Raw genomic sequence first — 25,204 nt, 5'->3', positions numbered from 1 at the left:
TCCTTCAATTTTCTTTTTATCCTTTTTTTTTTGGCTTTTTTTTTTTTTTTTTTGGGTGGGGGAACGAATCCTTTTTATCTACTTGAGCTGGAGGACCAAAGAAAAATTACCCAATTGATCCTAAAAATGCCAATTTAATTTTATACTTTTCAATTTTATTAATTTAATCTTAAGCTTTTATTTAACATTTCAATCTAATCCTTTCGATCAACTTTTCGTCGAAAAATCAACGATGCGACGGTTTAGTCATCGCCGACCGTCCTACGTGGCATATCGCCATGTCGGCGATTTGCAGCGAAAATTACCCGACCGCAATTTCAAGAAAGGATTTTGGACTAAAATTGATAAATTCAAAAGTTTAGAACTGAATCGAATGTACCAACATTTTATTTGCGGTGTACTAAAGTGATACTTCAATGATCATGAAATTCTCTCTTGAAGTCTAATGTATCCATTTCCCAGTTCTCCGGGCGCCCAGATGGTAGTCTTTTTGTCCAGCCAGTGTGGTAACAAAGTTTTGTTCCGCCCCACTCACCTGCAAATTCGAAACAACTTCAGTTTTTAACAGACCCAGCTACGACCTAATGCTTGCAAACCTGTAATACAGCTCTGAAACGTAAGATAAGAGCATCAACATTCAACAAACCGACAATGGTGAGTGCCGGTCGGAAGCACGACACAAAAGCCATCACACAAGTATCAAATGACGCTGAGTTCGAATTACAGGAAATATGGATCACAGAACAAGTCCATATAAAACGCAACACAAGATCACACATGAAAATACAGACTTAAATTGACAGACACCGTTCCATAACAGATTCTAGTGGTACTGGGCATCCAGCTAGCATGCTGCACCACAGCCCTCAAACTAAGATGAAAAAGGGCGAGCACAATTAGTCGTTGCAGCCAGAAAGCCCAAGTGCTTTTCTTTAGGTTCATATGCACAATGAATAGTACACAAGAAAAAAGCCACCGGGCATTTCTCATGGGGTCTTCATGCATTTAACGGATCATCCCCAGTGGATGACAGAATTGTCTGCAAACAAATGGATGAGTACCAGCGTTAGAAAGAGACAAACCAGGGATGCACCAACTTGGTCCAGGGAGAGAGACTGAGCAAGAGGGAGAAATTGCAAAGAGAACAACATTTTGGATGTGTTAATGCAGTCATCTTTGTATCAACTTTTATGTATATATAAACGTACTTTTCACTCAACTGGACCACTCTATACGCAGCTTCCGGCAGTTAACGTTAACGACATGAGATTGCCGTGGCACTTTGAACCCAGTGCATTTTAGCTCAGGTACGTTGCACAGTTGTAGACTTGACAATGAAGAACCTGCTGCAGAGCTGCCTCCAAATATAGTTTTCAAGCTATCACATGATTTTACCTCAAGAATCTCCAGGTTTGGCGGTAAATTAGATGAGGAAGAAACTTCTTTGAGCTTGGGACAAGATTTGATTTTAACCTGTTTCAAATTCTTGAAGCTCTCAGGCTTCATTTTCTGACTGCATATAGTCTCCAGCTTAGCAGCACCGGAAATAACGAGAACCTCTATATTTTCGGCTTCTCCGAGAGTTTCTTCTAAACTCTTGAGATTGGGACACTGTCTCACTTTCAGAACTCGCAAGGAGGCCATTGTAACGCCAATTCCCTCCAGCTTTGGTAATTCCACAAGATCCAAGGTCTGCAATGTACGCTCTGCAGGCGCATGAGGTTTAAATAGCTCTTTGAGATTGGGACAGGATTCGACTTTAAGCTGCTTCAGATTCTTGAAGCTCTCAGGCTTCATTATCTGGCTGCAAGTAGTCTCCAGCTTAGTCGCACCAGAAATATAGAGAACCTCTAGATTTTTGGCTTCTCCAAGAGTTTCTTCTAAACTCATAAGATTTGGACACCATCTCACTTTCAATACTAGCAATGAGGCCATATTAACACCAATTCTCTCCAGCTTTGGTAATTCCATAAGATCCAAGGTCTGCAATTTACACTCTGCAGGCGCATGAGTAAATAGCTCTTTCATTTCATCACAAAATTTGATCTGGAGGGTCTCCAGCTCTGGCAGCTTCAACAGTTGGAAAATGTTGGCAAGCATTGGGCAGTACTCTATGTACTAGCTTGTTAAGATCTGAGAAGACCTCTGTTTCAGACTGAAAGTTATCACCACATACGGAATGTAAGGAAAAGAGATTACACAGATAAAGAGAGGTAAGATTTCCCAAAACTCTGACCTCTTCTTCTACATCTACTATACTATGGATCTCCGTGCACCTCTCAAGCCAAAAGCTCTTTATTGATTCGAAAAACTCTTCACCAAGCCCAGATAAGTGGCTAATAGAGCTATTGTCAATCAGCGATATGTGATCAGCATGCTTGAGAACACCTTTAGGCAGATTTGAATTGACATAGGATCCATGAATCTCTAGAAACCCCGATAGCTCTTTATGACGAGGTATTCTTCCTTGGGAGTCGATATCCCTCAATAAGCCATTGTCACCAAGGCCATAGAACGTCCTTGTGTCTTTCTCCTGTGGAAGCTCTTTTGGAAGCCAAATAGAGCAATGGAACTTTTGGAAGCATGTCCCCCACAGTTTTGAGTTTTCCTCCAAGAACTGGAGAAATTGGGTACTGCAGATTGATATGGAAGGCCAGACCACACTATTAGAATTAGATTTTTCAGGACTCATGGATCCGTCACATTTCAAGTTGAAGTGGTCGGGTATATACTTTATCTTCTCCCAATCAATCTCTTCAGCATGCTTCCTAACCTTCAGATCAAGCTTCCTAAGACTTCTCAGGTCCGAGATCTCATATGGATAGTCTTTTATATTTGTTCCAGAAAGATCTAGGACCTCCAATTTGCTAAGTGACACCAAAAATTTCAAGTCGTCTAAATCAGCACAGTTCTTTAGCAACAACTGTCGGAGGTTGCAAAAAGTCTGAAGGGATTGTAAAGACTCAACTTCTGTCTCTGATAGATCCAGCACCTCGAGTTCTTTAAGTGCCTCCAGATCTGACACTTTACAAGAACCACCACCTCTCAGTGAGAGTTCCCTCAGATTCGTGAGGTGTGACACAGACGGAAATTCTTCAAATTTTATTTCGGAGAGGTTGAGAACCCTGAGTTTACTCGTATGTTGAAGAAATTCAACACCTATATTGCTAAAAAATTTTGTACCACAAAGGTCAAGTTCCTCTAGGTTTGACAGAGCTTCCAGGGAAGGAAGGTCTTTCAAGTTGGTGCAATTTCTCATAATTAGGCGGCGAAGGCTGCTAGGAAAGCAATCTGAGGGAAGGCTTTCAACTTTAGTGTCTGAGAGATTCAGCGTTGTGAGGTGAGACATGTGCTTAAAGGATACATCCCATCCTAGCACCAACTCACTACATCCTGAAAGATCAAGAGCTTCCAGCTTCTTAAGTTCACTTAAGTTCGGCACTTTAGTAAGGAATTTACAATTCCGTAGCAATAGCAAACGAAGTTCAGAATGGTCGGGAAATGATGGGAGAGATTTTATTTTAGAATTTGATAGGTCAAGTTGCTCAAGGCGATTGAGGTCCTGTGTGGGTGGCAAACTTTTGAGATCAACACAACTGCTTAATAAAAGATGTGATGGGTTGCTGATGTTGGCAGGTAGCTTATTTATAGCACTACCAGAGAGATCGAGAATTCTGAGGTTACGTTTAGTTTCCAAAGAATCATCTTGTGTTTCTTCAAGGATGTTGCCCTTGAAAGATCAAGAATCTCAAGATGACTCACAGGTTTGAGGGATGGCAGCCTTGAGAGTAAAGGACAGTCACTTAATAGGAGTCGGGTTAGATCTCCTAAATTTAGAAGAAAGGGCAAGTGGTCATTCTTTGTTTGAGAAAGGTCAAGAGTTTGTATCTTTTTAAGAGCAGAAAGGTTCTTGTCCACGATTCTCTTAAAAGAGACTGAACCAGAGACATCAAGCACTTCCAGATTTTTCAAAGATCTCAGACCAGACAATTGGTCCAAATTTGGGCACTTTCTAAGGATGAGCCAACGGAGCGTAGTCCGATTAAGGACAGAAGAAGGAATTGGCTCGATGCCAACTTCAGATAGGTTAAGAGACGTAAGTTCTTCCATCCGCTTGAAAAGATCGTCTTGGATCTCCTTTGTCAAACCCGCCCCAGATATCTCAAGAACTAGTAACTTTGTAAGTTCATGGATATCACCTACTTTCTCCAACAGAGTACATCCCCGCAGAACAAGCACTTGAAGCTCCTTCGACTCAGACAGTGGTGAGGGAATTTGTTTGAACTTTTGGGTTTGAAGAATGTTTCAGGGACTTCCCTGCAAAGATGAGCACCATCAACAAGGAGCATGGACATCATCCCTTCTCCATGATTAGTCTTGATCATCCCATCTGTCAGTACACCCCTTCCAAGACCAGCCCACTTTTTGTCCTTCAGCACAGTAGCCAAGCCAAGGCCCAAAGAATGCGCTAAGTCCATAGCGCTGGTGATCAGGGAAATCCAAAGCATCACTTTCCATATGAACATAACTATTCTCCTTTTCTATTAGAAAACCACGATCTCTGAGCTCCATCAGAGTACAATGTGCTTCCTCATAAGCCTTCTCAATATGATCATGGTTGTCAAAGTATCCTTCCACTAACCAGTGAGTTATCAGCCCATTGTAGTGGATACCACTACGTTCAGGAAACAAGTATCTAAACAAGTACCTGCAATGCCTGCAACACTTGCTGAGGGTGCTTGGCAACATATCATCCAAGTACTGCAATAACCTTGCGATATCAGTAGATTCGACAACAGAGGCAGCTTCTTCAATTGCATTGTCCAGTTTCAAGTCCTCAACATGATTCAAGGCTTCTGCAATCATGATAATCACCCCAGGACGACCTGAGCTACTACTACCAATAGCATCAGACAGTCTTCTGAACCCTTTGCCCTAGAAAGTTCTACCTTGACCCTGCTCTTCAATAAGTTCAATGAGTCAGCATTACAGAGGGGTTTGATTTTATATATGGTATAATTTTCCCACCTTCTGTCTCAATTGTATCACTGATTCCTTCGGAGCCAGCACCTATGTCACTGCCCCTTCTCGTGATCAAAACCTTAAGAAGGTGCTCATGAAGCAGGCCATTTAAAGCAGTGACAACTTTCTCTTGGTCCTCATCAGCAATATCATCCAGAACAATAAGAAGATAAGGCCCTTTTCTGGAATCCTTCTGATCAACCTTCGCCATTGCTTTCTGTTCAGGCTTTCCAGATTTCTTCCCTTCTGATTTCGCTGCTTCTGCTTCTTCAAGTTTTGCAGGTTTCATCAATTTAAGCTTATTAAGGATCCTCTGTTTCAGACTTTTCATGTCCACTTTTCCCTCCTGCTGCTCCATGTCAGCATTTTTATCATCTTCCTCCCATTCCTCATTAGAAGGAAAAACAGACAGCTGAAAGGCACTATTCTCAAGAAAAGTTCTTTCCTCATACTTTTTTCCCAGAACCATCCAAAGAGTTCCATAGGATGAACCCTTGAGTATGGCTGTTACCTCTCTTGCCATCCATGTTTTCCCTACTCCCATTTCTCCGAAAAGGACAACTGTTTTGACGTTATCATCCCTTAGAAGAGCTAAAATATCTTTCTTTCGAGCTTCCAAAGAATCTACTGGGTTGGCCATCATTGGCAAAGGTGACTGCATAAAAGACATCAATTTAGAGTGGTTGAAGCATTATGTCCTTCCAAAGAAGATCTTCAAAATATGTTGAGTTCAACTGTTCCATATACAATAGAAGTGCGCATTATCAACTCTCAATTACATCGGAAGAAAATAAAAACCTAAGCTACCAATTTCATTACTCCAACCTGGTAGAGAGCAGACAGAAAAGTGTTATATAGTCTTGTGAAGGAAGGTTTAGCATATTTTCTAATTCTGTGAACACACTTTACAAGAAGAATAATTTTGTTAATCCATTTTACGAACAGTATGTCTGATATGTCCAGGCGCATGAGAAAAATTAATATAGCCTATCTAAGTGGTTCTCTGACCAATGTGCCATAATAAGAGAATAGCACTTGACTGAGGTCTTATAGAGGATCTGATAGTCTTCATCGAAGACATTGTTGGAATTAGGTGAAGTTTCCCAGCTTTAAGAATAAGTTAGTACATAAAATTAAGAGCTCAGAGAAGGAAAAATAGGCTTTGCTCCGTAAAGATTCCCTTCATGTCACTTTGCCGCTAAAGTTACGCTAATTCATCTAATATGCAGCATATGTACTATCCCAAAAGGACATTTTATATGGGCAAAAACCACTGCAGTTAAACAATTACGCTTAGCAAGTGACGAAACACTTCAAAAATTTAATGTAAATTTTCTCAACCTTTCGACATGACAAGTCATGAGCTAGAGGGTTGGCTCAATTCCGGCATTTAATTTGTTGGCACAAGAACGTTGGATGAACTTACCCAGGTTATGAAAGCTCGGGATAAAGCGAGGCTATGCAAGTTTCACAAGGTAAAGCAGACAAATGTACTATGAAGGAAAGGCATTACCTGCTTAGGTCCACACATACACGAATGTTCAACATTGGTGTGATGATATGTGTTGGGTTCGGATTTTGTATTCACTAAACTAAGCCATCGATCTTTCGAAAGTAGCCGGCCGCTGCATTAACCGAGTAGAGCGCAGTTTGATGAGTAACTAGGAAACAGTAGTTCAGTCGGAGGCGTTATCCGAACACCCCTTTCTTGTATGGCTAGGTTCAAGAGCAGTCGCACCGAGTTAAGAGTTTTGATAAGCATAAAGTCCTAATCGAACTCTGGTCTTATCTCCGAGGCACAAATTCACGTGCCCATGCATGTTGGGCATGCTCTAAAAAGTCCTTGAATTAGATCAGACGTACCTAATGTCAATTTGGCATTGTGATCATCTGCTGCTTATTAATTCCAAAATAATTGATTCAGTAATTTTGAAATTCAGGTGGAAAAGCTTTTCTATTAAGGGTTTAATACCATGAAAAACTCTAAATTGCTATACCTATAATAAATTTATCCAAAGCTATTTTTTTTGCCCTAAAAAATCCCAAATTGATGTACCCGTGACAAATTTACCCCAAACTATTTTTTTGACCACCAAAAATCCCAAACCGGTACATTTGTAACAAATTTAACCTAAACGAATTATTTTGACCATAAAAAATCCAAACCGGTATACCCGTGATAAATTTACCCTTCATTAATTTTCATTGAATTGGATTAATACGACAAAAAACCCTAAATCGATAAACCCGTGACAAATAGAGGATAAAAATGCCAAACGTGTATATCTAGCAATTGCCATGTGCATTTGACGATAAAATTTAACGGAAACTAATAAATGATAAATTTATCACATGTGTACCAATTTGGGGTAAATTTGTTAAAAATGTATCGGTTTAGGTTTTTAGTGGTCAAAAAATAATTTGAAATAAATTTATTGTAAGTGTACTAATTTGAGGTTTTTCGTGATATTAACCTCTTTATTTAAGTATGTTAGGGTTTGTGAGAGCAAATTTTGGACAGCTTGCAAGTCCAATGCAAGCCAATCTGGAACTACACAACTAAAAGGCAAACCATGGTAGTTATGGAGAATAATATATTTCATACAGATCATTGATTATTGATTTTTGCTCATATCCAATCAAAAAAATTATTAAGCATCATTTAGCGACAACCTTTAGCTATATAATAGTTATAATGATATAAAAGATATAACAAAAAAGGGGGGATAGTAGGATTTCTCTTATCCGTCATATAAAAGCTAACTTTTTGTCTCATTTGTTTCTATTTTCATTTTATTTATTTTTTTTTGAAAAGTTTGAAAATCTAATAAAATGTGTATATTTTCAAGTTTTTTTTTTTGTGTATGAGAACATTATTTTTATAGTAATAAGACGAGAATATTCATAAGCATCATATAGGGCATATACGTCCCCTTTATATTGATAAATTTACAGATCATTGATTATTGCTCATATCCAATCAAAAATATTATTAAGCATTGTTTAGCGGATGACAGCTTAACCTTTAGTGATTAAATTAAGAGTTAAAAACCCATGCAAGGTTAGCCTCAAATTAGACCGAGAAGATCTCGGAAGCACCGATCGTCCACTTCTCTCGCGAGGCGAGAACAACGAGCCTGTAGGTTAGCAAAGACGGATCGACATTTTCCTCTGTTTTTTCTGTTATTCCGTCGTGCACGTTGAATATATTTACGTGGGAATTAGGCGAACTAATATTCTCTTTTTTTTTATCATTATCAAATAAGAAAACCGCTCATTGGATAACTATAAAGCTTCTAATTGGCGTGATCTCTACTTAGCAGCTGAGGAGGTTCATGAAGTGAAAAGCAATCATTGAAGCTTATGCTTGTGAATCAAGTAATTCTCTTGACAAATGTGTGCTATAAATGTTAAAACAAGATTTAAGTTAATGTAAGTAGGATTATATATGACAAAATAAAATCGTCACTAAGTATACTTCTTAAAACACTTGGACTTTAAAATAGCATCAACTTGATACAATTTTAAATGAGATTCCATTTTTACTATTACAGTGATCATAAGCTAAGATATATTTAAATAAAATTAAAAAAAGTAATCAAAATATGCCATATATGTTCATGATCTAGGCAAGGAATTGAAACGAAAACGTAATTATAAAGTCTGGACAATAATGTAATTATGAAAACTTGTGAATAGTGTCAAAAGAATGATTTGAGTTTGTTATGGAAAATAGGGACTAAATTGATCAAACTGAGAGATTAAGGACTAGATTGCACATTTGGCAACAGTTTAGGAAGTTAAGGACTAGATTGCACATTTGCTGACTTTTCCTTTTATTTGATCAAATAAAAGGCTGCATTGAACACTTAGAGATGAGTTCAAATGCTATATTGAAAGAATTAAAATTCTGCATGTCAATGACTTTGATATACACCATGAACTTGTTCCCCATACAGCAATCTGATGCAACCCAAGTAACAAGGGTTGAACTTCTTCAATCTACAGAACTAATGCATTCCTAAGAAATCAATTTCCACACCTACACTGGGAGAAATTTTGAGTATAATGAGGAAAAGACATTTTCAAATCGCTTTCCCTGAATCAATGGCGGTCGTACTGCCTGGCCAACATCTGCCACCTCCTAGTGACTACAACCAGAAACTAGCGCAACTTGGGCTTCACACTGACAGAGCATGCTTGACAATCCTTTGACTGCTAACCCGACTGATGCTTCAGAAGATTACAGCTTCTCACAAGCTTTGAGAAATTCTCAGCCTGTTGTAGTGTCTTTTTGCATTGTGCAAGGTTCGGGGCACTCGGTCGCGGAGACAGGGCTTGAATTCAGCTCGAGTATTGCTTTGCTTTCTTCACTGTAAGTACCCACACATATTGTGTCGCCACGACCATGCCAAATTCCGTCCTGGACATTGTTCATCTCCAAAGTTCGGGATTCCTGCTCAATGTTGAAGTAACATGAGAACCAGGGCCCAGAACAGGAAAAAGAAAATCGTAGACTTTCCGTTAGCGATGCACAATAAACGACCATTTGTGTGGATCTTCGACTTAACCAATCTCATGGAGTTTGAACATGATTCCAGGAGAAACTTTACCTGACATAAGGCACAGCATGGACATATAAAATGGTAGACACAATCATCCAAAAAGCTATCGGTACCCTGTAATAAGAGATCAGCGAAGAAGTTGAATGTCAAGATCCACTGATATTGATAAATAAAAATAGACCAAATGACATTAATCAGCCCAAAAAGGAAGTTGAGAGAAATTATGACAACATGGGGAAAAAGGAAGTGAAAGCAATAGAAAAGAGAGGAGACACTAATATGCGTATTAACTGAGTGAATTATACCATTCCTGACTTCACCAAAACAATTCCGAACTCTACGGGTGTTTTCTTTTATTCTTTTATTTAGTGGGTATGATCGGAAGCAGGAAATAAGAACTCGAATCATAAACTTTTTGGATCTTGGACCACCATTAGTGCCACACCATTCTTCCTACTCTAAGGGATTTTTCAATTTCATCCCCAATTTCTCAAATTACATGGAGATCAATTGAGTGGATCTTTATCTTGGCTCTTAGTTTGTCTCTTAAAACTTCCTGGATCTTGGACCACAACTAAGCCTAGCCGTCTACTGGATCTTGTCATTGTCATGGCTCTTGGTAAAGCAGCAGACCTAACATGTGACCAGGGTCCACCATCTATGGAGTATAGTCATCCTCAATGACTATCATGCTACCCGGAACAACCACTGTAGATGCAAGTTACGAAAGATCACACAATCTCAGCTATACAACATCAATGCTACATTAATGGTCATTGATCACATCATGTCACTCTGCAATGAATATGTCTCAGCAACTAGAATCCATGTCTTTTGACTTCCTACGTGTGCTTATTTGAAGTAAAAACTAAGTCAATCAATGCTTATCATGGATTCAGAAATCAAGACAATTGGGCTGGCCCATCCCTGTCTGCAGGCAAATTGACATTTGACAATTACACTTGACAAAAGGGTAACAAAAGCAATGAATATGATTATTGTGAGGTCAATTGGATTTGAAGTTAAGGGTAAACTTGAGAGGGCCCTCAATGTCTAGGGATCTTTGCATAACAAGCCTCAATCGAAATCAAATGTGTGAACACAGTGGGTGAGATCAGACAAACAACTAGACAAAAAAGCCAGAAATGCATCAGCAGGAAAAGCAAAATATGAGAGACAACAGTCATCATTTCAGCAGAAAAACAAATTAAGGGGAAAGCAGGAAAAAATGTCATATTTTTGTATACAAGTTCGAATAAGCCAAGTTACCGAGACCCTGCTTTTATTAACCTACAGTGTGCTTCCACTGTAATGATGGACTCTCAAATGTCATGAGGATGGAGATCCAACAAAAGTAGATGAGAGTGAACAAGCATTGGTATGGAAGATTTCAGATGGCGGCTGCTTTGGTTCAACTTTGGTCGCTACCAACTTTGTAGATGATACCTTCGTCAAGATAGCAGATATACAGGTCTTTAACAAATTGGAGAACTTCAAGCAAGAAGACAGAGAAACAACAAACTTTTTTCCCAGACAAGTAAAAAGCAAGCCTGAAGTGTCATAAGATTAGAAACGCTAAGAGGAGATCTCAGAAGTATAAAATCGAAGAAGAACCAATTGCTTTTAAATGGTATAGAGATAAGATCCACAGAAACCATTGAAACAGAAGCTATTTCCAGCAGAGAAACCATATATAACTTGGAAAAGCTTTGTGTACAATTATCGGATATATAGCAGCTACATAGACTGGACATAAAGCAAGAATGAGAGACTTACTTTGATGTTAAACTTCTTTCTAATTTGTGTACGGAATAAACCCATATATGTTGCAAGTGAGAAGGCAAAAGCTACTGCTAAGTAGAGAAATAAGTGTCGCTTGGTTACTGCAAAAGCAATCACGCTGAAGAACGCACAGAAGGCAAGAACAAAGTGGAAGGTTCCCTGCAATATAAATGGCAAAACCAAATCAGTGACAAAGCACCCAGTTTGGAGAAGACTAAGCTGCCGGTCAAGCACATGGGCAGATCTTGCAGGAAGCTGCATTCCATGTCATGAAAATAAGCACGCGAATCACTATTAATATGAGTTTATGAGGTCCAACTGACAGAGAAATGTTTAGACATACTTGACAGAACCGCAACAGTTGAACTAAGAATGTAGGTCAACAAGACAGCAGCAAGGTGCTTGCGCTCCAACATCCAGAAATTGAGTATAAACCATCATTCAGACTACAATTAGAGTGAGAAGATACAGAAGACATTCAAAAACCCTTTTATTTGTGCTAATCTGGATGGCTCCCCTTTTTACCTCCAAGACCAACTATTGGCATTTTGGCTCAAGAAAGGCATGACAGGGGCAAGAAAGCTAATAAACTCGGTTTAATGTCGCTGTACTCATGTTGGGAACCACTAAATAAGCAATGCAATTAAAAATATATGTTCAATCATAGAGAAATATTGTACAATACTTAAAATATGCATGTGGATGAAAGCAAGGTCTAGGCAGCTAGTAGTTACATTTTCCACATCATAACGAACGCGATCACAGTAAAGGAATGAAAGAGACTTCAAAATCCGCCTTATTAATACCCTATTACGTAAATTTTGCCAAGAAGTGCTTTGTAGCGGAAAGCCAACTTCGCCTAATCAGAGAAACTTCATAGCAAAAAGAAGCTCGATCATCCTTATGGACAATTTACCTGCATAAAGCAAGAACCGAAACCCGCACGCTTCATGTTTTTACCAAATCTGTAGCATGGACAACTGCACAACCAATCACAGAAATTATTTGATGTCATTAGTTCATGGTACAAAAACACACAGAATGATAGTCCTCTCCAAAAAGTCAAAAACAGTAAAACTCCCAAGTCAAAACAAAAAGAAAAAAAAAAAACATGTGCTGAACCAAAATAGAGGTCTCGGTCCAACAAGAGCAGAATTTTCTGCAAACAAAATCTTTCAACCTAGAAAAGAACAAGTATTCCACACACAATGAAATGTCCTCTCACGGCATAAATAATTCATCAGACAAACCTAAAAAAAGCTACTTCCCTAATGGAAGAGCTCCCAATTGCATGAGCTGAATTCAGGCCCAAAACCCCGGAAACAACAAAAAGATCTGTCTCTTCGTTGACTTCCACCGAAAATTGCAACATCAATTCGCAATAGTTTATGTTATCTTCTCTTAAATAGAAACTAAACAACAAGAAGATCATTAAAAGAAAAAAATAAAAAAAACAACTAAAACTAACCATGAAGATTGAAGAGCAATACGACGATCCTCGAAGCAATCAAGAACCTCACCTTCCCACATCCTAAAAACTCCACCACCAAGCTCCGACTCCTCATCATCACCCCCGCCACAATCACCACTCTCAAGTTTCCTCCATTTCCCCTGCGTCTGCAACGCCACCGTCGAGCACAGCATGTCGAAATCAAGAACCGTCACCCCCTCCATCAACAGTCTCTGCTCCTCCTCCTCCTCCCCCTCCCGCTCTCCTCCCGCTTTCTCTCTCTTCTCCGAGTCCGCCATCAACGACCAGCCCCCAAAGCTCGAGACCCAACAGAAAGGAGGCAACTTTCGGTTCCTCTGGCTTTGGATTTATGCGGGTTCTGTTCTTCTCTTCCCCTCCTCAAGGCGTTCTCCTCCGTAGCTTCTCCGAAAAAGGAAGCTCCTTTTGATGCCCATTAGCATTGGCACACTAATGCAAATGATTAAACAACAATTTCGGTTTTTCGCTTTTGTTTTGGAGTGGTCGCTGTGGGATTTGAAGGATAAGGAAGGAAGGAAGCGGGTAGCGACGATTCTCTCTCTAAAGATTGGGGTGGGCGGGATTAATGCGTGGGCCCCAGTGTCCGCCGTTCGGACAAGTTGGGTCGCGGACCGTCCAGCTGTCGCCACGTAGGACGAAGATATAGGTTAGGTGCTCCACTTCCTACCAAACAAAGATTGGCGTCCAAATTAACGGTCTAATCTCAGATTAGTTTTGACCCCAACAAAAAAAAAAAAAAAATCTCGGATTAGTTGCACCCTTTTCTTGGGGATAAAACGGATTTGGGGTTAAGATTGGATCGGATGCTTTTCTTCGTACTTTAGTCAAATGATGTCGGAAAAATGGTCGAATGTGATCGAGCTTCACGTGAATTGGCGTTGAGTTAGATTGAAGATGGTGGAAAAGGGAAGGACATGGGAAGTGAAAGTTTAGCGCGGGATTCGATTTGCGAAAGCGGTACACAGAAATTTATGTTAATTTTAATATTAACAACGCTTTTGATTGGGTGAAAAAGTAGAATTTTTTTATAATATTTTATATGTAAGTCTATATCGAGCGTTCAACCAAACGTAAAAAGTTTAAATATAAATATAATTTTATGGTAATGTATTACTGGAAATAACAAGAGGAGCGAGGCCCGTCGCTCCACCGAGGCATCGACATGTACATGATGGGTTTTTTCGGCTATAATAAGGTGATGGGAAAAAACGGCGGGGTATAGAGCGAGCAAATTTGATGGAGTGAGGCGAGGCGGTAATAAACCTACCTTGCCGTCTGTCCCGTTTATATACTATTTTAAAATATGAATGCTTTGTATATTTAGATAGTTTGATTCATACGGTGATTGTAAGTAATAAAAACTCATTAGTAGATCATTATATTTTGCACATATATATCTTACAATTATTTAATTTACCTCGTACTTCGGCATGCACGTAGTGTGTGTGCGACAGAGCAGCTAGCATACATAAATAGAAATTCAAGAGAATTTTGTCAGAAAAGGTGACAAAAGATCAAATCAAGAATTAGTTGGGCCCGGGCCAACAGGCTCCAGGCCTTATGAACAGGCCCATTTTTTAGTTCCGGGCCGAAGCCCCTCTAGGCCCGGACCGCCCGGCCCGATTGCACCCTCGTATAGGTTTTGGGTCTTCTAAGTTCTACCTAAGAGCATGGCTCCCCCAACTCTGACTTCACTATATAACCCACATGATCTTGTCCTACGCCTGCCTCTGATCCGCCGCGAAGCTATCTGTTAGGGTTTTCTGGGGTTTCTCTGTGGGTCTCGTTTGAATCTCCGTCACGATGGTAAGTGAAGAATCTCCTTCCGTTCGACCCTCTTCTTTGCCTTAGAAACTCGGGCATTTGTTTCTTGCTGTGCTGCGAAAAGGCCTTGTGAACTGAGAGATGGCGAGAGTAGCTGCTTGTGAGTATTGGGTTCCGGATTGCTTCAGGTTGCGGCTTGAAGTTGATTGAATTCTGGGTCGTGTCTTCTTTTGTTTAGTTAAGCTGAAGCAAGCGAGATTGAGTGGTGTCTACTTCGTCGTCTAATTATTTCCATTTCGAGTTCGGAAGAGGGTAAACGGTGGATCTTCTTACCTGATTGGATTGCTTCGTTTGGAATAGGTCCTCCAGAACGATATCGATTTGCTGAACCCGCCGGCGGAGCTTGAGAAGAGGAAGCACAAGCTCAAACGTCTCGTTCAATCGCCCAATTCCTTTTTCATGGTATGTCTGAGTGTCGATGAATGATCCTTTGGCACATAACGACTTGTTATTTATTTGGTTTATGTTTGTTAATTGTTGTAGTTGATGGTGTGGTCTTTGATAAGAATGAACGCGTGTTGGCTGTCTGAAAGTTCAGATTTCTTAGAATTGTGAACTTATTATCTGATTAGCATTTGGAGGGGTCGCTGTCTGTAGTTAGTCTCCATTTCTTTTGCAGTCTGAAGACGTATTTAGAAAGGCAGAGCAATTTGTCTAATTAATTTTGCTTTTGTGTTTTTGGGGTTTCAGGATGTGAAGTGCCAGGGATGCTTCAACATGTGAGTATTTGCGAAGGTGATAGGTTAAGTTGGTTTTGGTTGTGCTGTGAGTTGTTGTTGACTTGTTGGCACAATGTGTTTAAATGCAGAACCACTGTTTTCAGCCACTCTCAAACCGTGGTGGTTTGTGGCAACTGCCAGACGGTCTTGTGCCAGCCAACCGGTGGGCGTGCTAGGCTCACGGAGGGTTGCTCCTTTAGGAGAAAGGGTGATTGAGAGATGTTTAGATTCAATTTTCCGTTAGCTGCTATGAGTTGAAGAGCTTCAAATTTTCGTTTTGGGAAAAGAACTGGTCTTTGTCTGTTCCATGTAGTATCTTTTTTTCGTTGGATCAACATATCCTTGATGAAAGTTCCTGTTCTTCCCCTTATATATGTTGTGATGGATTGGAGTGTTCTTTCTTGAGATTAAGATTTTGGTTCCGTTAGTAAATTCACGGTTACTTTTTGCATGATGGCTATGTGGAAGTCTCAAGTCACCGAGCAAAACGATCTTTGCTGCTGCGAGCTTGTACATGCCATTGCTTAGTGATGTCTTATAAGATGTGTCTGAATATCTCGAGTTGATTAACTTTTGTCTGCTTACATCCCATTTCACCCCTTTTTGGCTCGTGTGCATTGCTTGAAATCCTGAGGCAGGGGCACAGCTTGGAAGCTCCTGATCTTTTGTTTAGTCTGCGTCCTTATCATGTCGGTCTCTTGAAAATTTACCTACGCCCTGGAGATACTCAATTGTAGGGTTGGTTTATCTATATGTCTCATATAAAAACACTAGACCACATCCTATGTTTGGATCTGATGAGGATACCTTGAAATATGGGGTGCAATTCTGTTGGAAGAACTACTCGTATGATGTGCTGATTATTCAACTCTTTTTGTGGTTAGAATTGAGCATATACTAGATCCGTATCTGAATGGCTCTTAGAGAATAATGCAGGGGAATGTCTTAGGGGAAATGCATGTTTGAAAGTTGTGGAGGATACTGATCTGACTTTTTGCTCTTTTCATCAGTTATCATTGTTTCTTTGAGTGAGCTTGTTCCTGAAGATTATTAGGTTAGGCCTTGTCATGATGGTTGAGCTCTGGCATTTCATCCGTGCGTTAGCGTCTTGGGTCTTTTTGGAGTGAACCTATAAACGGAAGAGCATTTTCCACATTGGCTCTGGGCCTGCAATTTTACAGTTGGTTTCTGTGTGTTTTGTCTCTTGTTTCGTGTGGTGATGAGAGATGGGTTTTTGCAATGCAATTGATGTCTGAACGACACTTTCCGGATGTGTTTGATTCCAAAGCGAAACCAGATGAAGACCGGAACGTAACTCAATCTCTAGTGACGTTGGTGCAACAAATTGGCTAGATTTGTGCGCGAGCAAAATTTGCAGTCAGCCTGACTAGAAGGCGGATGCGGATGCGGATGTGCCAGCCCGTGAGCTAAGCTTGAACTGATAAGAATGGCAGGGACCTTTCATCGTAAAGTCTAAATGCTATCTTGAAAATCTTGAGGCAATCTCCATTTTATATAGAATATCGATTTTTGATATAGTCGCATTATCTTTTTGTAACTCGTGTCATTGGTATTTATTCAGATTCAAAAAATTCGTAAACAACTCCAAAGAAACGTGATGGAGATGATGATGAGTTCATATGGTCACTTCTTTTACTTTTTTTTTTTTTGTGCACACATCTTTTGCTTAGATCGCCAGCAAAATGAGCTCGCACGCCCCTTTGGAGTGTTCTTTTGTTCCATATACTAGAACTCTTCAATGTGAATACAAATGAAGTAGGTCCGAACGACAGCTCGCCCGGTTTTGGTTGGGTCCAACCGACTCGAACCCGGCTCGTTTCGGTTCTCAACACCTCCCGGTTCGAAGCCGGGTCACAGGCAGCTCAATCTGAGCTCGAGCAACCTACGGCTCGGCTACATCGTTGCGGTTGACCTCCAGAATATTTTTCGAGCACGTGTAAATGACATCATGTCAGACTCGACCGCATCCGATCTTTTGCTTCGTCCCCGTCTCGGCCAGGCCATATCCATCCTCTTCCCCTTCCGCGGTTAGCGATCACCAGTAGAAAGACAAGGAGGAAGAAGAGGAAAGAGATTGGAACTTTACGCAGCGAGGGAATCAAGAATTCGATAAAACCATGAGCACCCCGAGGAAGCACCCATCGTCGTCGGACGCCGCCGTCTTGATCCAGCCCTCGTCCCCTCGCTACACTCCCTCGGGGACGCCGACCGCCGGGGCCCACCGCAAGATCGGCATCGCCGTCGACCTCAGCGACGAGAGCGCCTACGCCGTCCGGTGGGCCGTGCAGAACTACCTCCGCCCCGGGGACGCCGTCATCCTCGTCCACGTCAGCCCCACCTCCGTCCTCTACGGCGCCGACTGGGGCTCCATCGATCTCTCCTTTCACGATGGCGCCGTCGGCGTCGAAACGGAGGAGTCCCAGAAGCGGAAGCTCGAGGACGAGTTCGACGCCTTCACGACGGCCAAGGCCAACGATCTGGCGCAGCCCCTCGTGGACGCCCAGATACCCTTCAAGATCCACATAGTGAAGGACCACGACATGAAGGAGAGGCTGTGCCTGGAGGTGGAGAGGCTTGGCCTGAGCGCCGTCGTCATGGGGAGTCGCGGGTTTGGCGCAGTGCGGAAGAACGCCAAGGGGAGGCTCGGGAGCGTGAGTGATTACTGCGTGCATCACTGTGTTTTGCCTGTGATTGTTGTCAGGTTCCCTAGTGACAAGGACAAAAATGGCGGCGGCAGTGATAAACTGGGCAGCCCGGCAACTCGGGGCAGTCGCCGTGGGTCTTACTCGGGCCTGCCCGAGGAGGAGCCGGAGTATCATGATGCATCTGATAAGCAGAGTGGTATGTTCGTTTTTCTTAAGTGGCATTGTTTAAAGATTGTTTTACTTGGTTTGGAAGATCATTTTCTGTTTTTTTGGTGCTTCTCTAAGTCATGGTTAAGAATGTCTCTAGTATGTGTAGTTTCTTTAGAAATGTCATTAGTCACTAATGTCTGCTTGTTATTTGATGACTGATTTTACTGGTACTATAAAGTTCCTCTTTTGCATTAGGTAGCAATTTTGTTGTTGCTGGAATCAAAAAACTGAAGTTCTTTTCTCTTGGAATGCGACAGATCTGCGAAGGAAGAGTTGATACTTGCCATGTGAAAAATTTGGGCTTGAGGCAGTCCAGTTGATAATTGGCATCTGAAAAATTTGAGACTGAGGCAGTCTACTTCCGTAACGATGATTACCTAGGAACTCTCTGAAAGATGAATATCCGTACAATGTTGAAATAATGTACCAACAATGAGCTAATTGCTTCCTTCTATTACTAAGTAGTAACCGATTGGTGTTGAAAGGACATAGGAGATTATCAGTGATGTCTAGATTGTCATTTCTGCTGACGTGTTCTGCATATAGACCATAAACTGCATTGAAAACATTGAGGTGTGTTATCTATGCAATCACCAGAGCTATAAGTAGCTGCATGTTGTTAGGGAGGACGGTGTAGGATTATCAGTGTGGAATGCATAGAATCAGAGAACCAGCTGGAACTGCTTAGTGAAAGTATGCTCTGGTTAGTACTTGCATATTCAGTTTAACCAGGAAAGATTTGCAGATAATAATATGCTAACAGCGGCATGTGAACTTTTGGTAAACTTCTCAAATATTTTCACTGAAACTTGAAATATGCTACAACCAATTGAAGCCCGCGGACTAGATTGCAAGTTATTGATAATTTCTTTTATTTAACGGTGCTGGTAAACGATTACAAAGAGACGATGATTATGTTCTCTCCATCCTTGACCTGTATGTTTAAGGCTTTCCAAGAAAATAAGCTCAAAAGTAGAAGATGATGACTGGAAACTTCAGATCGGTCTAACTTTTACTTAGAAACAGTCATTTCACTGTTGTATCTGGTCTGTTGAATATACTGGGATGTCGTAATTTTTGGCTACATGTAGCTTTTGACCAAATGGCATTAAAGCTAAAGTGGCCACCTTATGTCCTGTTCAGCTGTAACTTTTAGTTCTAGCGAGCGTCCATTGATTCTTGAAGTCAATGATCATTGAAGTCATATCTTGTGGTCCGACAAGGATACTAAATGGATAAAACAAGGGAAAGGACAGAGTTGGTACTGTTTATGCTAATACTGACTTATTTTCACATTTAGCTGCACAAGGATTCAGTACAAATGAGAGTACTATGACCTTTGATAGATTTTCTTGTATCATTATGATCAACATATGAGAAGATCTCTTTCTTTTATATTTTGGACCTTTTGCTGTCTACGTTTCATTTTTAACTTCAAAAAGCTGTTTTACTGTCTTCTATTGTCTTTGTTCTATTATTCAATTACTTTTGTAGAGTGAGGAAGTTTGGTGGTAATTGTATCATAAGGCAAGTGCAGTTGAAAATGGGGGCGTACGTCCTTGCAGTATGCATAATGAAATTGTTCTGACAATCTGTAATAGTTAAATAGTTAACATCAAGTGGCCTTATTGGGGGATGAAATTGGCCGAAGACCTTTGAGGCTTTCTGGATGATCTGAAAATCATTATTTGGTTTGTCTTGTGGTTGCTGCTACATTATAGGCCTAGTGACATAGTCCAAACCTTGGTAACTATTGATGTGGGGGTTGTTGAAGATGCATCTTTTCAGCCAGTGTGTTCAGTGATTGCTGGTATTTGGATGAAGATGATGAATTATCACAGGACAAACAATGACAAAGGGGATGTTAAGCGCATACTCTTTAACCTTCCCATAAGTAGGTGTTCTTTTTTTAAAATAAAAAACAAGTGTCAACCATTCAACAGTTTCCTCTGGGAAACTTTTTACCCCTGCCAGCAAGCCCCAAGGGAACTTTTTATCCCTACCCACCTTTAGTGTCTATGGTTCCAGGGGGGAACCGGATCGAATAATATATATATTTTTAAAAAAAATTACCTAAACCTAAACCTAAATCTAAGATGTTTAGTATGACTTCTAGATTTAGCGATAATGTGATGCAATTAACAAGAGGTGGTATGGTGAATATGTTGTTAACCAAAAAAATTTAACGACAAATCACCAGAAAAAAATGCAACCGGTCCAATCGTTGGACCGCCCGGGAACCGGGTCAGTTGGTCCGGTCTGATTCCCAATTTCGGGGTGGGACCGGATTGGACCAGGAACCGATCACCTCTAATTGCGATCTCTTGAACATTGAGAATGGAACATGGTTATGCTGTTGGACAATTGTCGGTGCTTAGATAAGATGTTAGAAACTGTAAATTGGTTCATCATGGTGCTTTGACTACGTCTTTACTTCAGTAAGGTGACTGCATCTTTGCTCATCTGCCGCCACATAAAGCAGGCGGCTTGTTTAGCATAGAGATAAATGGAATGGATTGTTTTCTGGACCTCTAGATGGATGAGGTGTGACATTGACGAATATTTCAATAATTTAATTGTTTCGAGAATTGCCAATTCAGATCTTGTTGACCTTCTTGCTTGCTTGTGGACTGCACATGTGCACACGTGGAAAAATATGTGATCTCAGAAGTAGAAGGTTCATTCAACTTTTCTTACCTGTCGTATGGATCATCTGTTAAAATTTGGATTTGGAACAGTGTTACTGTTTATCTGTTGGTAATACTAGAGGAGCACGTAAATGCTTGTTTTGTGACAAGTCACGTGTTTTATGTATTAATAATGTGCCAGACAAAATTGGAAGTTGTTTTTGTTTCATCTACTACGTATTAGGTTTATGTTGAATATTTACCACTCTCTTACACATCGAAGGGTGGATAAAACTGAATTTGGTGGCAACCTCTCCCACCAATCACTGTATTTCACATTTAGTGCACTGTACAGATGATCAATCTGAGACCGGACCATGATTTAGTGACACTTTGCAATGCTGGAGGTATGCATAGTTTGAGCATGAGAGAAGTTTGAAGAACTTCATTAATTCGTGGAAAGCACAATACAACAATGTTCATGTCTTGTACCCTTCGTGTTACATGTTAGCAGTATTGGATGTTACCGCAATTATCATCCCATCTTTATATTGTTTGGGCGGCTTTCAAATTAGATTGGGCTTGGGGATCCACCATCTCTGAACTGTAAGCAAAGAGAAGAACTGGGAAGGGAAAAGAACGAGAGGAGGCTGTGACAGTTTCCCTGGCTACATGATCACCACATGGGGCATGAGTGGAGCACCAATGGCTTGATGGAAGAGGAAATTTGCAGTTCCATAATAGCTAATGGAGTCTTTGATATGTTATAAATCCTTGGCATGTTTTCTTATGAGGATACAAACGTTTTGAATTTTTCATTTTATTACCTTCTGGGCATGAATACCGTGCGTGGGAATCTTTCTTGTGCATTTTGTGCATCGTTCAAATTCATATGTCTGGCATTATAGGTGATATGGGATGTATCTTTTTAGTGAGCTTGATATTATCATTTATCGTGTTTTCCGCGAAATGATTGAGAATAGCTGATGACAATATTTTGCAGAGATGGACAAGGCTGCTTGAGTGGAGCTTGCTGCAATGCTTCGACCGTTGAAGAGTCGCAAGGTTTAAGCTTGATGTTTTGTGTAAATGCGGTTATCGCTCTGAGTCTGTTTCCTCCACCTTTTGGCTGTCTGTTTATATTTCCACTTATGCAGCTGTGACGAAGATTTTTTCGGTTCATATTGAGATTCTTTACCTTTCTAGACATAGTTGCGGTTATCTTTTCAACTTCTTAAGGTAATAATGCTGAAAATCCTTGAACCCTTTTGCCTCTTCACCTTAATGTCAAAAGGAAAAGAAATCTCAAGTTGACACTTCACAGATTTTCCTGAAACATTGTCAGGCAATAGTCATTTATTCAATAGTCAATTCTTTGTAACTTCATGAATTCCAAAGCATTGCTTTCATGCCAAATTCAGCAATTGGTCAATGAATCAAGCCCCATGATATGAACTTATGGATTCCAAAGCATTGCTTTCATTCCTTTGTGGGATTCCCCTATGTATTAGGGGCAACTTGAGGTTGAGGTCCCTTGAGATGTCTACTACTTGGTACTTCACATTTTTCCATTTGGACAAATTGGTTCTTTGGGGACAATTGAAGCTGCCGAGAAGCAAGAAGTAAACCTTCTTTTACTGTACTTTTTTCTTCATAGGGGATCTGCGGAACGCTCGCGGGCACTTGGTTAATCGTCACTCATTGACTATGATAATCCTTTTCTGTATCGTTTTCAACCATCAGAGCGCCTAAAGTCACTCTCGAAGGAAAAACAAATAAATGTGCAAACAAATGTTACGATTTGAATTTAGACTTAGATGAATGAAAGAAGAATGGATATTCCTTTGCAAGTAAACATGAAAACACCATGGATTTACAAGAAGTCCTTTTTCTCCTTTTGCAAAAGGAATTGGGATAATCAGGTTTTTAACCCTTTTTCGATTACGTCTGTTTTGCCTTGATTCCTCGAACTTTTGATCCTTTGCAATTGAGATCTCTAAATTACATGAATTGTGCAGTTTTCAAGTTTCTTAACCTTAGGAGTTACGATTTCAGGTGCCTTGTCAGCATAAATAGTTGCGTGAATAATGAAAAGACTTGGATATTGTCGAAAGAACTTGGTTGTAAACATCAAAAAATTACGAGGACTCAATTGCAAATATGATATAAAAGGATCAAGAAGGATCTGTCCAAATCAGAACTGCAATGCATGAGCGACATCACTTATAAGAAGGTTTTAGCTTTCAGCTCTTTCCAAGGATAAGCCGCTAAAGAGTAGGAACCGGGAAAAAGAAGAAGGAAGATTGCAAGACAAAGGACAGCCTGGTGAACCAAGATCCCGCGGTCCGGGGAAGGGCCGGCCTGCTTTGGGTCGAAGGTGCGAGGGGTTACCTTGCAAATTTTTGCAGAAAATGCATGATTCGTAGAATATATTCGTAAAAAGTATTGCTTGTAGCTCATATAAAGTGAATGAACGGAAAATATTTTTATAGTCCACGAAAATATTTAGACAGGAACCACCTGATTCTCCCCGTGGGCATCGCCATCTGCCATGCCTCCATCGCTATCTCCAATGCAATCGCTGCTGTCTCACTCTCCTTCTCCGTGACTTGACCGTGTAGAATCGCTGCGATCGTCCCAAGCCCCACAGCCGACGCACTTCTCGCACACCGAGGCCATGGGAGCGAGCCTCGGCCCCAAGGCGCTCCACAGCGTGGGGCTCTGGCACGAGCGGCAGAGGAGATTCCTCTGGTGCTTGGCCGCAAGGAAGTTCCCGCCGTGGACTCTGGAATCGCAGTCCCAGCACAGGTTCGCTTGGTCCGGCTCGCAGTACATGGTTGCGAGGTTGTCGCAGAGCTGGCATGGTTTCTTCTCCTTCATCTCTGTCTCGTTCGCTCGCTACAGTTCAATGACTTGACTATGATCTTGTCCGTGAAAGTGTCGTTGGAGAAGAGAGATGCTCTGTATAGTCTCTCTCGTTCTTGAAGATCAAGTGGCAATTCTTTGTCGGAACAACATTTAATCTCTTTTGTTTTTTAAATAAAAAAAGAAGACACCAATTGTGTATTTAAAATTTTTCCTTAACATAAATCCAATATTAACTTTGTCACAATTTTAATCTGTCTAATATCGTTCATATTTTGTCAAATTCGATGCCTCATGTGATGAATGTGATTGCTTTTAGGGAAATGATTAAGTGGCCGTTCTTAAACTACCGTAATAATAACAATCTATTCGAGGTCACAAAAATAAATAACAACTAAGTAGAAATTATTGTGGGGCTCACTCTTTGAAGAATTTATAGCTCTCAAGACACTGTTATTCTTACGGTGGTCTAAAAGCTGTTATACTAGCAAAGCCATTGTTTTTACTTGTCCAAAATATTCGAGCATTATTCAATCATTCATAAAGACAAGAAGAAATTTATTAAATGTAAAACAAATCGCTATGATCTCGATAAGAGTGAGGTTCTAGTTGTAATTTTTGTGAAACGATATATCTAATTGAGAAAAAATAGTGGATAACAATTAATGGTGAAATTTCTTAATTTTAGAGTGAACAACTTATCTTTTTAAGTTTATTAGATAAAAAATAAATTTACGCTTCATTTGTTTCAACGGAAATGAACGATTTGTGAACTGTTTTTCTTATATCATTTGAAACAATTAGTCAATAAAAAATAATTTTATGTTAAAATAATTTCATATATGATAAAAATAATTTGTGCTCATTCATTTTTCAAGCCATACAAATATTTTATGTTTTGAAAATATTTTTCAAATTACACGTTTTAAGCTAAATAAATGTATCCTTATCTTGATTTTAGGATAAAAAAACGAAGAAAACAAATAGTGCCCTTGTTGGTTTCTCAAGTGAATAAGGTTTTGTTATGCAAAATGAAAAATAGGATGATGAAGCACATCATGAAAGTTAAATCATTTATAAGCCGCCATGCCTCCTGTCCACTACTTTCTTGATTTGAGAATTGTATGATGATTGGATAGGTCTCGTATTGCATGCTTCTAAATATATATTTTTATTTATATATTGTAGTAATTTTAAACTATAAAATTGATAGGCTAAAAGACAATTAGTATGCAAAAAGGGCCGATCAATTAGTTCGGTTTTTTTTTGTCCTAAAAAAACACTTCCATTCTATTAAAGCAGTCCAAATACGACAAGGAGGAACAAGAGCTTACATTAAGATGATTGATTAAAGAAGATTCTACTAGCACTATATTTTACTCTAGATTGGAGATCATTAAAATGAAAAGAAAATGTAGTTCATATATGATGAAAT

At 40.1% G+C, this 25,204-nt stretch overlaps 5 protein-coding genes across 8 annotated transcripts; 2 read left to right on the top strand and 3 right to left on the bottom strand.

Moving 5' to 3' along the window:
* Positions 1–377: 377 nt before the first annotated feature.
* On the bottom strand, positions 378–5,982 carry LOC115727307 (putative disease resistance protein At4g19050). The gene is given in 8 exon segments (XM_030657491.2): positions 378–1,039; positions 1,209–2,118; positions 2,120–3,729; positions 3,732–4,292; positions 4,295–4,466; positions 4,468–4,931; positions 4,934–5,018; positions 5,021–5,982. Coding segments are annotated over 7 exon segments (4,467 nt in total). The 5' UTR covers positions 5,693–5,982; the 3' UTR covers positions 378–1,039; positions 1,209–1,215.
* Positions 5,983–8,936: 2,954 nt separating this feature from the next.
* On the bottom strand, positions 8,937–13,361 carry LOC115727313. The gene is made up of 5 exons (XM_030657501.2): positions 12,838–13,361; positions 12,286–12,349; positions 11,364–11,528; positions 9,636–9,701; positions 8,937–9,478 (listed from the first exon to the last, which is right to left on the bottom strand). Exons 1-5 carry the CDS (start codon positions 13,116–13,118, stop codon positions 9,296–9,298), a joined length of 759 nt encoding a protein of 252 aa, XP_030513361.2. The 5' UTR covers positions 13,119–13,361; the 3' UTR covers positions 8,937–9,295.
* Positions 13,362–14,557: 1,196 nt separating this feature from the next.
* Positions 14,558–15,806, top strand: LOC115727314 (40S ribosomal protein S27-2). Of its 2 annotated transcripts, none has more exons than XM_030657502.2 (4): positions 14,558–14,664; positions 14,983–15,084; positions 15,373–15,401; positions 15,491–15,806. In XM_030657502.2, exons 1-4 carry the CDS (start codon positions 14,662–14,664, stop codon positions 15,615–15,617), a joined length of 261 nt encoding a protein of 86 aa, XP_030513362.1. In that variant the 5' UTR covers positions 14,558–14,661; the 3' UTR covers positions 15,618–15,806. The 2 variants fall into 2 exon arrangements, with proteins under 2 accessions (XP_030513362.1, XP_048131805.1); XM_048275848.1 differs by lacking the exon at positions 14,558–14,664 and adding an exon at positions 14,748–14,766.
* A 1,570-nt stretch (positions 15,807–17,376) lies between these two features.
* On the top strand, positions 17,377–22,181 carry LOC115726417 (universal stress protein PHOS34). Of its 3 annotated transcripts, XR_007197778.1 has the most exons (3): positions 17,378–18,263; positions 18,901–18,980; positions 21,908–22,181. XR_007197778.1 is itself a non-coding variant. In XM_048275847.1 (2 exons), the coding sequence occupies exons 1-2, from the start codon at positions 17,540–17,542 to the stop codon at positions 18,552–18,554; spliced, it is 744 nt and encodes a 247-aa protein (XP_048131804.1). In that variant the 5' UTR covers positions 17,377–17,539; the 3' UTR covers positions 18,555–18,835. The 3 variants fall into 3 exon arrangements, 2 of the variants coding, with proteins under 2 accessions (XP_048131804.1, XP_048131803.1); XM_048275847.1 differs by lacking the exons at positions 18,901–18,980; positions 21,908–22,181 and adding an exon at positions 18,535–18,835 and having other exon boundaries at positions 17,377–18,263; XM_048275846.1 differs by lacking the exon at positions 18,901–18,980 and having other exon boundaries at positions 17,384–18,263.
* A 1,244-nt stretch (positions 22,182–23,425) lies between these two features.
* Positions 23,426–23,858, bottom strand: LOC115726404 (B-box domain protein 31-like). The gene has a single exon (XM_030656259.2). It carries the CDS (start codon positions 23,782–23,784, stop codon positions 23,494–23,496), a length of 291 nt encoding a protein of 96 aa, XP_030512119.2. The 5' UTR covers positions 23,785–23,858; the 3' UTR covers positions 23,426–23,493.
* Positions 23,859–25,204: the final 1,346 nt, after the last annotated feature.

The sequence above is a fragment of the Rhodamnia argentea genome, chromosome 3 (genome assembly GCF_020921035.1).
Source record: "Rhodamnia argentea isolate NSW1041297 chromosome 3, ASM2092103v1, whole genome shotgun sequence".
NCBI classification, from domain to species: domain Eukaryota; kingdom Viridiplantae; phylum Streptophyta; class Magnoliopsida; order Myrtales; family Myrtaceae; genus Rhodamnia; species Rhodamnia argentea.
This window is presented reverse-complemented; position numbering and strand designations above follow the sequence as displayed.